The 15441-nt window shown below is 52.7% G+C and overlaps 3 protein-coding genes across 3 annotated transcripts; 1 reads left to right on the forward strand and 2 right to left on the reverse strand.

Moving 5' to 3' along the window:
* Positions 1-1051: 1051 nt before the first annotated feature.
* Positions 1052-3022, reverse strand: BDP81DRAFT_393286 (tetratricopeptide; the record flags this gene model as incomplete). The annotated part of the gene is made up of 1 exon (XM_060587813.1): positions 1052-3022. The coding sequence occupies one exon, from the start codon at positions 3020-3022 to the stop codon at positions 1052-1054; it is 1971 nt and encodes a 656-aa protein (XP_060446185.1).
* Positions 3023-3383: 361 nt separating this feature from the next.
* On the reverse strand, positions 3384-5523 carry BDP81DRAFT_425506 (S-adenosyl-L-methionine-dependent methyltransferase). Its single transcript, XM_060590226.1, has 9 exons — positions 5309-5523; positions 5208-5239; positions 5073-5158; positions 4988-5010; positions 4790-4919; positions 4659-4734; positions 4449-4583; positions 3948-4367; positions 3384-3882 (listed from the first exon to the last, which is right to left on the reverse strand). Exons 1-9 carry the CDS (start codon positions 5465-5467, stop codon positions 3834-3836), a joined length of 1110 nt encoding a protein of 369 aa, XP_060446186.1. The 5' UTR covers positions 5468-5523; the 3' UTR covers positions 3384-3833.
* A 1394-nt stretch (positions 5524-6917) lies between these two features.
* BDP81DRAFT_393288 (uncharacterized protein) lies at positions 6918-8028 on the forward strand (the record flags this gene model as incomplete). The annotated part of the gene is made up of 3 exons (XM_060587814.1): positions 6918-7152; positions 7209-7830; positions 7884-8028. The coding sequence occupies 3 exons, from the start codon at positions 6918-6920 to the stop codon at positions 8026-8028; spliced, it is 1002 nt and encodes a 333-aa protein (XP_060446187.1).
* Positions 8029-15441: the final 7413 nt, after the last annotated feature.

Consider the following 15441-nt stretch of genomic DNA (forward strand, 5'->3'; position numbering starts at 1 on the left):
GGTAACACTGAACTTGAAGCTCGAAGCATAAAAGATTTGGCCACTCGTGATGAAGCCGCCATGATGGACGATATTTCGTGACTATTGGCGATGTTAAATGATCAAATCAAAGTGAGTCAAATGGCATCTGAAGTCAAACAGGTTGTAAGTCCTTCACACGCAATGACGGAATTGGATGGTTGCTTGGTAAATATCGAAACCAACAATCCCGAGGCTCTGGCCTGGGAATTGTCAGATCATATGAGTGACGAGCAGGCTGTGAGCTAATGGGCTGACGTTCCGTGACGTCTGGGGTTGATGTGGGGATATTGCCTGCAGATGAGAGGAAGCACCTGATTCTGAGTCCGTGGTTCGTCTCGGCATGCACGGAAACCAGGACCAACTTCACAGAAAGCCTGTCGGATGCTAGAGTCTTCCCCCGCAATCGGCTAACTGAACACCTTCGTTGATCATGGGGGACGATGTCCCCTTGTTGTCGCGTCGGTAACATGGTACAATATCAGGAGTTGCGGTTCCGCAAAGTCCATGCGGTTCCGCTCTCAGCGAGTCGTATCCCTGTTTTCCCCAAAAGAGACAGCTTTCATATATTGTAACATGATCAGCGCACCACAGCCTTGGATTTCTGATAGAGTGGTCTGAATTTTAGGCTTCTTACATGTCGACTCCCAAAGCCGAACCGAAGAGAGGCATCTTAGCTTCGCGAGCTGACTACCTGCTTCGTTGTTTCGACCCCGAGATTCCGGCAGGTTCTCCAGCGTCAAGCAAGGAGGAGGCGAAATATGACCGTTTACCGTAGTGGTCAGTTGTAAATTGGGCTAATACTGCTGGATCACAAAATCTCACTCGTGAATACCGAAGAGAGGCTGTAGCACCCTTATAGCTAGTGTGAATGTCCGCTCAGCATGAGCCAGAGGATTTGGTCTGATACGGCCGTTCATCTGGGGAGGTCTATAGGCAATGCAGGTAGATCGATATTTCTGCTATTCTCGTCCATAACGAGGCCGAAAAGTCTATCCAACATTGCAGAATTCTACGCCTTCATGCTCACAGCTCACTTGCGAGGAGCTGCCTTTGTGAGCCATTCCCGGACTTTCTCTGACGCAAGACGAGGAACGCCCTCGTACTTCTTATCTTCGTATGTCGCGTCGATTTCTTTAGCCAGGCGCTGAGCCTTGGCAATGGTGATTCTCTTCGCGTTAGTCCAGTGTGTTGTCGAAACGAAGTCATCCGCGTCGTTGAGTAGCATTTGCCGCTTCTGGCGCAACTTAGCGTCGTCGGTCTTCTCACCAGCGCAGAGTGCGCAGCTACACTCAAAGCCCCACGTCGTCATAAGAGCCTTCTGTCTCGCCTCGTAGTTGCTCGACTCGTCGTAGCTGTGCAAGATTTCCTCGCCCTTGGCGATAGGTCGAAGCGCGCGAAGGACCATCAGGTCGCCGACATAGTCCTTCTTGGCGTTGGCGATGCAGGAGTGGTTGATGTACGCTGCCCAGACCCAGAGACCGGTGCTTGCATTCCTGGCGCCTTCTTCTCCGTACTGGCCACCGGGTCCAAAGGCGTTGCGACAGACGATGTCGTGGATCCGGAAAACGTCGACTACTGGGCCTTCTGGCGTCTCGGACGCAGCCTTGCCCTCGCCCTGATAATCCCCGTAGAGATCCAGCACCTTTGCGATCTGGGAAGGATTCCTTAGAAGCTTCTGCGAGATGGCCTTAGTCAAGCCGACGGGTGCCACTCTGATCTTGTCGTCGCGGACATCGTAAGTCATCGCGGTCAAAACCTCGCTCTCATGGCCCCAGACAACGCAGAAAGCCTTCTCGACCATAACGATCTCCCCAGCAGCAATATCGCAGGTCGCAAACAAGCCACGTCCTCTTCCCTTACTGTCCTTGACCTCAGTCTTGGCTGTGAAGGTTGCCGCATCGGCCCGTGGTGAGACTCTAGTCAGGTTGGCCCTAATCTTTTGCAGGTCATACGACCCCTTTTCCTGCTCGCGAAGTCGCATCTCCACCTTGCGCAGATAGACGGCAGCGCCTCTCTCCGCGGGCGCGAGTTCGTGGGCTTTCTCAAAGTACTTCTTGGCCCCTTCGAACTGGCCCAGGTTGTAAGCACCGCTACCGGCGCGGAAGTAGGCTTTGCTGTCGAGTTCCTTGGATTTCTGGTCGTCGGCCCCGATGAGAGAGGCTTTAGCGTCGGCGATGGCTTCGTCTTGTCGGTCCATAAGGAGATGTGAATGAGCTCGGTTCCGCGCAATGTCTCGTACGATATCAGGGTTCGTTTTCTGAACAGGCCCTTGCCTGGCAACCTTGATTCCTTGAGTGTAACTTGTTCGAGTGAGAGGGAGGTCCTTCTTCTGTAGTGCCGCGTTTCCCTTATCCTTACACTTCCTCGCGATCTCATCCCCTTTAGTTCCATCTTCGATCTCGGTCAAGCTGCCTTTCACGATCTCCTCATTGATAATGACGAGGTCTGAGGGGTGATCGATCCGAAGTGTAGCCTCGCCCTCTTCCGTCAGGGTAAAATAGGGCTCCTTGATGATGAAACGCCGTGCCGACTCAAGGGTATCTTCGCCGTCTGTTGTCTTATGCAACACAATCTCCAAGCGCTCGGTCTCCTTCTCCTTCTCGTCTTGAACGACAGTCCATGAGCGAACAGCAAGCGCCACCACCGGACAGCGCCTCGCACGCTGTACTGTCAAAGAACGACCACGGTGATGTGTCTCTAATGTGAGTTCCGAAAACGACATAGGCTTTAGCTCTTCCAAAGAGGCGATGCTTGGTGGGTATGCCTGTCCAACACCAAGTGCTGGGATTGTGTCCTCTTGACCCTGGCCACTCATTTGACCCATGTCCATCATGAGAGAGGTTCCCGTCGCCTGGCTAACGGTAGCGTGAGCATCCCGAAACTCTCTGGTGTTGCCCTTTTGCGTTGAGCATTTCTTTTGTGTTTCTTGCACAGTGGTCCGAATGCGCTGGGCCTCTTCCTCGGTCAGCAAGACCGTGTTTCCACCGTTTTGGTGCGCCATTTCGGAGTAGTGCTGGCGTCACGAAATTCTGCTGTTGCTGCTACTGTAACTTGTAGCGGATCAGATAGTTCGGGATAGCTGCAAAGATTGCGTTATGTTCTTTATTGTAAGGGACGGAACAACTAGACTTGCCGAGGCCAAGGAGGTCGCGAAGTAAGATCAAGTTCTGTGTGCAGTTGTTCCGAGCAAGCTTTAGGGTTCGATCTGCGTGACAAAATTTACGCATGGCGCCTCCGCGGTTGTTCCCACCGAAAAACTCAGAAACTAGTCCGTTCGCCCAATGGTTTGGTATTTCCACAGACTTCTCCCGCGTCATACTGCCCACCCACACCCCACCATCCATAATACCATGAACTGGGATGTCCTAAATTGAGTTGGAGCAGTAACACGATGGCCGCAACAGAGAGGGTATGCGATTGATTGATTACATCTTCTTGGTAAAGTGATCTTTTCTACAACACTCAACTTCGCTGAGGAAGATGATTTCGAGACTTAAAGTTCCCCTTGAGAAAGATTTCTACTTGGGTATTAATTCTTAGTCCTTGGCAACATGCACTGACTGCTGTGAGCGCTCTTCAAGACGTTCCCACGGGAGCTCATACCCTTCTTCAGATCCACAACTTCATGCACCAATGCGCCTAGCATCAGGGTTGAATCTTTCCGCGATGCGAGTATGTAACTCGCAAGTTGGAAGAATTGGATCGCAACAGAACATATGTTCAATTCTCCCATAATTCAAATGCCTGACAGGTAAATGCGCTCGTCAGCTCACGTTGTGGCGATTCAGCGCGGTTGGCATAGTCCCTGTGATCTACGCCTGTTCCTCCTCATCAGAGGGCTTCTGCCCGTAAACTACATGACTACCAACCCAGAACAGTCAGTCAAGAGACATGTCAGAGAAAGTTTTCAGCTCGGTGTAACTCACAGGTCAAACAAGGCGTGGAAAACACCCGATTTCAACTCTTTCCTAACCTCTTGAATTTGCGCCAAAGCTTGCTCTCTAGTCCGCCCGAGAACACCACACATCAGCCTCATTGAGAAGGCCTCTAGACCCTCAAGATTTTGCGCCAAGTTGAGCAGACCAACTTCCTTGTAGTGAGGGTCCTTGGGCCAAGGGCCGATGGGGGTCTTGAACCTTTGGTGGAAGATGCTTCGAAAGCCAGCATCTACCACCCAGCCCTCCACCTTTGGGACGGGGTTAGGATCGCGGTCGATGCTCTCCAGAGTCCTCACCAAGGTCTTGTTCCAGCCCCAAGTAGCGTGCTTCACGGTGTAACTACCGTCGTCAGAATAGTACTCGCAGATCATCTCCTGAAACTCGGCCCATCCTCCTGGGTTGAGATGGCTAATCTCATCCAAACGTCAGCGACTTGAAATTTCCTGGGAGTTGCAAGGTTGTAAGCAAGAGCCGGATATTTGTACTGACCCATAGATGTTCTTCACCAGCTTTGGCCAGTCGAGGATCGAGCCGGCCATGTATCGGCACATGATGTAGTCGTACTTCTGCTCAACCCAAGGACTTTCAACATCGTCAACTTCAAATCGGACATTGGGAGGGGCCCTAAAGTTGCGTCATTAGAACGCCATCCCGAATCCGAGATTAAGGCTGCAGAGAAACTGGGCCAGAGAGACCTACCAACTTGGCTGTATAGCACTTAGGTCGTTGCCGACGACCTCCGCGTCAGTGAAAATATCACCAATCTCGACAGCCCCTGTAAGTCATTTGCTCAGCCACTTAGTACGCCCTGAGATTTGATCCCATCTCACATAAGCCAGTCCCAGTCCCGATATCGAGAATTATGCGCATTTTGGACTTGTCGCGAGGCGCTAGATAAAGCTTCGATCCGATTGCCTTTACCATCAACGCGTGACACATGTCAAGGCGTTCCGTCCCAGCCTAAGGTTTGATCAAAAAGCGTCAGCGGTCGATGAACCATATCGCAATAGAGTTGAGTTATTACATACATCATCATTCGGTGCAAAGTACGCTGGTAGCTGGCGTGAGATCTATCTCAAACAGTCTGGTGCTGCCGGGGGCTGCTAATCTCACCTTCAGGACGGAAGGCATGGTACCGACGGCCGTATTCCATAGGATAATCGACGACGCTCGAGGACAGTGAAACAGTATAGTTCGAGCTGTTGATCAGCAAGGCATCAAAACGCCTTCAGATAACCAAGTACATACATGCGTTCGTCGATTGCGGAGGCGTCTCCCGCCTATATAATTACTGTACTTAGCAATGGCCCCTCCTAGATTAGAAAAACAGAACAATAGCTATGACGAACAGCATCAGCATCGTCCGGCTCGAGAGTAACAATCTCGTCGTGAAAGTTCCGGGTACTGCCACCGGGAATAGTGTTTCCACTGGCTCGCTTTGGCAAAGACGAGTCAACCAGCTGGGCGTGAGACAGTAGCTCGGTCTGTCTGGTCGTTGACTCCGTCATCTTGAGAATGATAAGATGTTTCTTCAACACGGTTGTAAAGTAACAGCGCCTTCGGGACTGCCAAATGATTGCAAAAGGAATGAGATTGTTCAGACAGGAGAGAAGAGGGGTTGGAGGAGAACGAACATCGTCCTTGCTCAACCAACAAACAAACAACATCGGTCCACCGTTGGTGCCGGCCTGCTCTTCGGACTGCGGAACCTTGCGATTCTGATCCTTCTGATTCGCTCATTCATCAATCGCTTTTTAGAAATGGGTTGTTAGGTAAATCCGATCCAATTACGTTGTTAGGCTGTCCTCCGAGAGTTGTCGTTGGATGTGAGTACTGACCATGCCGCATCCCGCCTCTCTACGTCTTGGCATGCTTTATCGTTTTCCTTTGGACGAATCTTTCAGCTTCGGTCGAAACTTTTGCTCCAGTATTGATGCAGTTGTTTAGGTGCTCGATCAAGGGGCCGAGCTAATCCAATTGAACAGGAGGCATAGTAGGTCTCATGGTTTCAATTGCTCAGCTGCTTACGGTTGAATTTCATTCATGTCATGATGATCAAAATGCATGTACCATATCGTTATGCACTGCATTGATAATCTTATAGTTCCAGGGCGAACTTCAGTGTCAACTCAAATTCACTCGTCACTCGTCGTTCCAGTCTCTACCTCAGAGAAACGTAACCATAAGTAACAACCTAAACATATTTAACTTCAACTACGACCTTCTTTCTGTCATCAATAACCCAAATATACAGGTCTCGATTAAAATCGTCATTCCCTTTGATTGCATTATTAACTTCAAACTTCATCACTTGCGGGGCTTTTAGGCCGATGGCATGTGACACCGTAGTTGAATTTGACCCATGCTGCATTATTGCTGACCACCATAGGTCTTCGGCGACATACCATATCGTAGTCAGAGTCAGCGCTTGCCATGTCGCTGATTATTCTGTTAGGCCTGGTCTCTTTACGATTATGACGAGCATAAGCTGTGACTGGTTCCAACTCAAAGTCGACTTTTCTCCAAGATTGGGACTTTGGTAACCCATGTCAGCAAACGGCGGAATTGGCTCGAAGGTCTCGGTACCGTAGCTTATGCAGGTACGGGCACAGCTCCGCTTAAATTTGAATCCCTGACATGAAAGAATTGAGGCCAGGCCTCACAGTCTAAGCCAAAATTAGCTGCCAATCCAATTCCTGCCTTTTCTTTCTCTGTGTGACTGTCAGAGCCCTCCCGGATAGGGGCTAGTTAGAGGTAGTAAGGAGTCCAAGCAACAAAGGAGCAGCTCAGATATATATACAGCGCAGGGAGTACACGTCGAGGGAGGAGCAGATTTCAGTAATGCATCATTCTACCCCTAACTGTAGTTGGCCTCTGAGAGCTTCCACCCTGCGTCAACACTCCAACTTGACAGTCTGAAATCTCTACCCACGAAGGGGACCAGGCCGGAAGCTCGAAATGCCAGCCCAGACGAGACGCAGCGAGAGAGCGCAGTCAGCGCAACGACAACGTGGAGAAGAGACACCATTTTCCGACCTCCCAGAACCCCCTCAAGTTCAGCCAGCAGGACTAGGTCGCGGCTCTATAGGCCGCGAGATGCAACAAAACAAGAGGAGCACCGCTCAGATAGAGGACGACGAATACAACGAGTACGACGAAGATACTAACCCCTCCTCTCCCTCTCCCTTGGGCCGTAACCGCACCAACAGCGACCGACTCTCGCAACTACGAGAGGAGAACGACTCCTAGAGGAAGAAATCCTTATCGCTACGCACGAGGAACGCCTACGCAAGAGGCGCGCCGATCTAGAACGCCTCCGAAGCGCTTCAGCCGCGCCCGCTCCCGGAGTTGTATTGAGCTCAGCTGAGGCCGTAGACCTCCGCAACAGGGTTAGCCCCCTTACCCAGGCTGTATCAGGAGCGCTGTCAGAGCAACAACAGAGCGACGAGTTCATCGCCCCCAAGCCACCTTCCACAAGCTCCCTACCAACAGAAGCGGCGGTCACAGGAGGCTCTTCGGTGTTCAGGCCTCTGTCCCTCCCCAGCCTGTCGTACACGGGCAAGTCGGCAAGGGACTTGCAGAGCTTTCTGTTCGACTGTTACTACCGCTTCGACTTATGGGCGCAACAGATGAAAAGCGACCGCGACAGAGTAGCTTACGCAGTGAGCTGCCTACAGGGAAACGTCAAGACGTCATGGATGCATTACATCTTCGACCGGAGACGCGACGTCGGGTTCACCATGGACCAGATTACCTGGGCCGAGTTAGAGACCTTCCTCCAAGACAACTTATCGGACCCTGCAAGCCGCGGAGTAGCGGCGAGTATACGTCTCGACAGCGCCTCCCAGGGCGCAAAGGAGAAGGTGGACGAGTTCGTCAGCCGCATCGACGGGCTAGAGATGGAGCTTGACTACGTACCCACAGAGAAGCAACGGACTTCTACCCTGCTAAGCAAGTTACGTCCTCAACTCCGTCACACCATCACGTCGCAGATAGTACTCCCTCGCACAAGGACGGAGCTAGTATCGCTGGCAAGACGGATCGAACAATCGGCTTTATCGATGGGTGACAGGCAGACCTCACCTCCCATACATACGGACCAGACGATGGCAGGTACATCGACGCGCCGCCGCAGCAACGAGCAAGCGACTTCGGGCAGGGTACGCCGCACATCTCCAGGCAAAGATATCACTTGTTATAACTGCAGGGAGACGGGACATATCGCCAGAGACTGCCCTAGGCCGAGGGAGCAGCATCAGCAGTGCTACAACTGCGGAGAGACGGGGCACCTTGCCAACGCGTGTCCTAACATGGTGTGCCGGAAGTGCAACAAGAAGGGACACAAGGCGGCTAGCTGTCGCAGTGACACAGCTTGTGACACTCACTCAGGCTTTACCTCTAAGGGAAGGGGGGAAAACACGAGCGGCACAGTATTCTAGACATTGGCTGTCTGACAATTCACTTTACCATCGCCCGAGATGAGAGTACAATGCCACTTGTGTGTTCAGCCCCCGAAACTCCTCGTGATCCTTCTCAACGCCCGAATGCCGAGTAAACGCTGCTTTGTTGGCTGGTAGCCTAGGCTGACAGGACCAGGGTTCGGCTGAGAGCGGAAATTCATTACGGGGTCAGACAGCAACCAACCGCCCTCTTCGACCCTATCAACCGGCTTAGATATCAAACCCATTCAGCGCCAAGATGCGCTTCGTAGGCAGCCGGGCGGCACAGTCAGAAGCTTGTCCTAAACAATGTCGTTGGGTGCCATTGAGTTAACCTGGAAGGGAAACTGGTCGACTTTGTTTTCAGTTCGCCCTAGGAAATTCATTTCTTCGCTGGAGTCATATGGCAAGGGTACCTCTGGTTGCTCGTAGGCATCAGCCCACGATAGATCTAATATGATGTTTGTTCCCCGAGGACAAAAAGTCGCCCGTCCCAGTTACAAATAAGGGCCTTATGTCGCAGCGCCACACGTGGCGCTGCCGGTTACTGCCGTACGATACCGCTTTCCACAAGCCCATTACCCGTCTTGTACGGTATATAGATAGGACCCTCATACGGGTCTTCCACTTAGAGGAATCAAGCCACTTTCTACCATACAAGTCTTCCACTTGCTACCTCGCTTTGTGATAGTTATGAGCCCAGCTCTGACTTGACCACAAGCAACAGAAACCCCTACTATTGTGAAGCAGGCTGCAAGTGCCTACTCTCTCTCTCACATACCCCTTCTCGTACAAAACGAAACCATCGTACACGCAACAATGACTACAGTCTCGCTCCCTACCACCAGGAAGCTCAACAGTCCTATGACTATCAATGAGGACTGGCTTCCGTGGTGGAATTCCCTTCGCATTTCGGCTCGCGAACGAGCCGTCTGGAAATATATCGACCCCGACGGCACCGACAGCATCAATTTAGTACGATTACTTCCGTCAATCGACCGCTATGTCCAGGAACGCAACGTACTAGCCGAAGCCGAATTCCTTAAGGCGAAAGCAGACTACGATCAACTCGCAGACAAGACAGGCCATACAGAACCTGCTAGATCACCTCCACACCAGACGAGTCATATCAACATCGTGAACGAATACGTCCTCCTCATTCAGAGCCAAGCGATCGAAAACGGAGATCTCAAGCAGCAAAAGAACGATCTGAACCTACTGTCAGCATGGGTTGAGGCTACCGTCGCGTCGGATATCCTCCAGCCCATCCGAGCTGAGCTCGCCGACAGGAATGGAGACAAGAAACTTGAGCTACGCCAGACGATACAGGCCCTCAAGGACAGGTTCGCTCCGTCGAAAGACGTATCCATGGATCTCGCTCGCGAACGATACCTCAAGGCGATGGATCTCGCAGCGTCGACCGTGGACCCAATGACCTGGCTAAACGAGTGGTACGGCGCCTTCCTGAACGGACAGGCCTATTCCATACCAGAGGTTGAGGGATCTCTCGCGGTCAAGACGTTCTTGCGAGCCGTCCAGCAGCGAATCGCCACATCCTGGGCAACCAGCGAGCTCAACGACATCCACAAACAGGAGCGCCTTCAGACGGGAGTCCGTTTGACCTTGAAGCAGTACGCGGACCTTCTCGGAGACCTCCTACGGACAGACCCGCCGAAGCTCCGTAAAGCGACAGGGGCATACGCAACGCTTGGCAATCAGACAGAGCGATCAAACAAGAGACCCAACCAGAAGTGCCCCTGCGAGCGTAATGTACACCCATGGACCCCGGCCGAGTGCGGATTCGTCGAGTACGCCTACCGCGGCAAGTCAGCGGCATTCCGAGGAACTCTGAGCGACGAAACTCGAGCGGCTATCAGAAAGCGGGTCGAAAAGGGGCATTGGGCCGATCTTCGCAAGACAATCAAAGCAAAGGGGTGGACCAAGGGACAGGGGAGCGAGTCATCTACCACCGAAAGCATGCCAACAAAGTTTGTTGCAGTTACGATCTTACGGAACGACTTTTCCTCATCCCTAGTAGCCTCAACCCCATTCGTGCGAGGTTCGTCTCTTGGCGTATTCTCGACTCCGATTCAACCCGCTCACCCACTGCGCGAATCTACTGTACTGGATAATTGCGGAGGAACCCATCTTGTGAACGACAAATCCCTGCTCGAACCAGGCTCTCTCAAGCCTCCAGGAGACACGCACTTTGTTGAGTCCGGAACGACGGCGTACCCCATCGAGGGATACGGCACGCGCGTGATGAAAGGCGTACTGAACGGCATCGACCTCGTGCTTGAGGACGTCGCGTATGTGCCTGGATTCCACGTCAACATCGCGTCGGAAGGGCTGATTAGACAAAAGAGCGGTCTCTGGTATACGGGATTCGACTGCTCGCTGCGCTGGGGACCGATGGAGAAGCAGAACAACACGATTCTCAAACTCCAGCGTGAAGGAAACCTAGTCTTCTTGCAATACAAGCCGATCTCCCCCTGTCCACAGTCCCCTACGATACGTGACAGACCACCAGTCAGCCTCGCGGGAATAACGCGAATCGACGTGTTCTCAACCTCGTTCCGTACCTCCCGTCAGCCTCCACCGGACCGCGTAGATGACGGTTGGCTTTGGCACCTTCGTACCGGACATTTAGGCCCTGAAGCGCTCTCTCACCTCGCCACCAACACTCGGGGGGTGAGAATCCGTGGTCCTACTCGTATTGAATGCGAGCACTGCGCGAGAGCACACGCCAGCCAGGTTATATCGCGTCGTACGTCAGAACGACGCTCAGTGAGACCGTACTACCGCATCTCATGGGACCTATTTGACTTCACCAGAGGCTTTGACGGCTCTGAATGGCTCCTCCTCATCCGAGACGAGTACTCCGGACGTATCTTCGGCAGCCCACTCGCGAAGAAGACCCACGACGAGGTGTTTACCATCCTAAGACGCTTTGAGGCATGGGTCAGCACACAGCGAGGCCTCCAGATCTGTAAGATTCGGTCAGACAACGAAACTGCGGTTATTGGGATCAAGGGAAGTACAGAGTACGAACGTTGGGCAGCAGACCAAGGGATTGAGCTCGAGCTACCTCCACCCAACACGAAGGAACCTGTCGGCAGTGGCGAACGAACCGGCCTTGAGATCATCACAAAGATCGTCAAGATGCTAGACTCGTCTGGTCTACCATACGAGCTGTGGCCAGAAGTCGGATTCGCAGCTATATACACATACAATGCGAGTCCAATCCAACGTAACGATTGGATATCTCCAATTCAGACAGAGGAACTCTGGTTCCGACAGTACTTCCGGTGGTGGGCGCCAGCGTACGCAGCGGCGCTCACAAGAGATCTGCGACCACACTGGGGCTGGACCTACGCGTACGGCTGTAGAGCGTACCCGCTCATGAGCGAACGAGAGAGAGGGATTAACAGAAGAAGATTCAAAGTAGAACCACGCGCCCATATCGGATACCTCGTAGGGTATGTGCAGAACGCGCACAACCTCTACAGGATCTGGGTGCCCGCGCTACGAAGGGTTGTCATCACACGGAACGTCAGATTCGACGAGACGAAGTTCTATACGAAGAGCGACGCCAGCGAAGCGATCCAACAAACCGAGGCACAAAACGTGGTCTCCGTCATACAAGAAGAGGACCATGTAGCCGACGCCTTCGCCGACATGCTCGGAGTAATCAGAACGATCCAACTGACCTCCAACACGACACCCTCACAGCCGCAAGCTGAAGCCCCTCATCCCCTGCCAATAGAGAAAGCGGTACAGGACGCTGTCCGCTCGAACGATGGTCAGGCGGAACGAGGGCAAACAGGGTTCCTAACTCCCGAGTCAACACCGGCCCCTGAGGACGTACAACCTCTCGCCGAGTTGACCGAAAATCTCTCACTGAACGAGGTACCCGAACACGAAAGTGAACGGGCAGTGGGACCTCGCGATGGAGAAGACGTCGAAGGCCAGTTCGACGTGTCGGAGCCAGGGCACGTAGAAGAACTGGTTGAAGATGTAATTTACGTCCGCGGAAGCTCTCCTTCCGACGACGAGACGGGTCACTCCCGACAGAACGAGCTGGAAGAGTCAGCCTCTCAAGACCTCGCGCGGCCACGCGACGGAACCGAGATCCCACCTCCAGACTCGACGTCTGACGTGCAGCGCGCGCACTCAGACGGCGGCCCAACAAGAAGAAGCGAAAGAGTCAAACGACCTCCCCAACGATTCCACGGAATAGTCGACCAACCCAAACGGAAATCTCGCACCGTAGACTCAGGGGGTGAATCGTCAACTCAAGCCTTCTTCACGCTCCTTCGTGGCGAGCGATACGAGGACTCAATTCTCTCGATGTTCCTGCCTGATCAGCAGCAAGCACGAGACGAAGCCTCATACGGGCACTTCACCCTTCACTCCATGGTGATTGCTGCCATAAGACGGATCGAATGCCGACTACCTCTGCCTCCACTAGGCGTTCGACTCCATAGAGACCACGCCGTACGACCTCCCAACTCTTGGAGAGAGCTTCATAAGCTCCCAGAAGACATCAAACAGTTGTTCCTCGCAGCAGCACGGGAAGAAATTGCCGAGCTGAAGCGAAAGGGCACCTGGAAGGTCGTACGAAGAGAGGACGCGGGCGACTCTAAACCGCTCCCTCTCAAGTGGGTGTTCTCATACAAGTGGGATACAGACAACTACCTCTCACGCTGCAAAGCGAGAATTTGCGTGAGAGGCGATCTCCAACCAAAGGATCCCCTTGAAGACACATACGCCGCAACTCTTGCGGCGCGTACGTTTCGTGTTACCATCGCTCTCGCAGCGAAGTTTGACCTCGAGCTTAGGCTGCTCGACGTGATCAACGCTTTCCTTAACGCGAAACGAGACCCATCAGGCAAACCAGTCGTTTGCGAATTGCCTGATGGGCACAAACTCCATGGCATGGTGGCCACCCTCACACGCGCTCTGTACGGACTGAGGGATGCCCCCCAACTATGGTACACAGAGTTCTCATCAACCCTCCGCAGCCTAGGCCTCGTCCAGTGCAAGGAGGACCCGTGCATCTTCAGGACGACGGACTCGAAGGTATTCGTCGTCTTCTATGTGGATGACATCCTCGTGATGTACCATAAGAAAGACGAACACCTCGGGAATGCAATAATAGACGGCCTGAAGAATGCCTACGAGATGAAGGACATGGGCGAAGCCAACTCGTATCTCGGCATTCGTATCACAAGAGATCGTGCTGCCGGGCACATCTACCTCTGCCACGACCAGTATATCAAAGCAATGGCAGCAAGGTTCGGTCTCGACGACGCTTTCGCACCGGCCACCCCTCTTCCGATGGTCGACTTCGTACCGAACGAGGGAACGGCGACCAAGGCCGAAGTGAAGCTCTACCAAGAGATTGTTGGATCAATCCTGTATACGTCAATAATGATCCGACCCGACGTCGCCTTCGCGGCATCTCTGCTGTCAAGATTTCTTACCAATCCAAGCGAAACTCACATCCGCGCTGCCAAACGAGTGGTCAGATATCTCTACCACACCGCGTACTTGTCGATTCGCTACGGAATGGAAGACGGCGCTCATGTCCTCCTCGCAGCAAGTGACGCTTCGTTCGCTGACGACTCAACTCGTCGATCTTCACAGGGATACATCTTCCTCCTCTTCGGCGGAGTCGTCCAGTGGAAGGCGACGCGCCAAAGTACTGTTACTACGTCTACGACAGAAGCAGAGCTTCTGGCCCTCGAACATACTGCGAAAGAGACGATGGCACTCAAGAGGCTCTTCAGGGATATCACCCTCGATCTCGGCGACGTCTGGAACGTGTACTGTGATAATCAGCAAACGATTCGTCTCGTAGTAGGGGAAGGGGAACGTATCTCAACCCGACTCCGCCACGTCGATATCCAGAATATGTGGTTACGACAAGAGCACGCAGCGGGCAGCTTCAAAGTCGTCTACATGCCAACGAATGATATGCCAGCAGACGGACTTACGAAAAACCTACCACGAGCGAAGTTTGAACACTTCCGAGCACTTCTCAACCTACAGGATGTACGGAACGCATCGCCATGCACACCCAGGGGCCAATTATAACGGAACACAACAACCACGACTATTTACTTTTTCATTTGTACTTACCGCATTCACTACAGATCGTTTTGGAATCTGACGATATCGTATTGCAGCCGCGCCCTCGTTCCACACGGGCGCGACTGAGGGGGTGTGTCGCAGCGCCACACGTGGCGCTGCCGGTTACTGCCGTACGATACCGCTTTCCACAAGCCCATTACCCGTCTTGTACGGTATATAGATAGGACCCTCATACGGGTCTTCCACTTAGAGGAATCAAGCCACTTTCTACCATACAAGTCTTCCACTTGCTACCTCGCTTTGTGATAGATTTCAAGCCAAAGACGCCAACACCATCAAACTCACGGCCAAGCAGCCAAGGCTCCTGGGACCCAAGGACACCAATTACAGCACTAGAGGGCGTACGAAGTGCTACCTCCCTTAAAAGGAAGATCCAAGCACATCAAGGTAGCTCACCAACACCAATGTACGAAGTAATTGACTTCCAGGCCAGAGGTATTAGCAAGTTAGCCCATAGGCTTGCTATTATTGAGGCTGAGAACCGTAAGCTTCGTACGGGGATAGAGGTACTAAGTAAGCGCCGGAGGGCAAAAAAGACCCGGCTACGTCTTGGAGGGTCACTTAATAGTGCTGAAGCAGAGGCACTACAAGTAGAGAAGGGTGGTGTTAATGCTGGAGGAGAGAATAACCCTCAGAAGGAGGGTCGTACGGAAGGTGCTGAACCACGCGCGCGACGATGTGGTAATTGCGGGAAGCCTGGACATAACGCACGAACCTGTGAAGTGGTTTGGGATAGTAATGAGGAAGAGGGTGATATATAGTTTTAATTGATTTCGTACGTTGTGGCTAAGTTAACTTATACATAAGGTAGAAAGGTTTGAGAGAGTGCGTCGCTCGCTATGATGCGTCGCTCGCTATGCAGGTACGTTATATAACGTTCAAATTTT

This window comes from Colletotrichum phormii (genome assembly GCF_030913505.1).
Source record: "Colletotrichum phormii strain CBS 102054 chromosome Unknown BDP81scaffold_8, whole genome shotgun sequence".
Lineage (NCBI taxonomy): Eukaryota > Fungi > Ascomycota > Sordariomycetes > Glomerellales > Glomerellaceae > Colletotrichum > Colletotrichum phormii.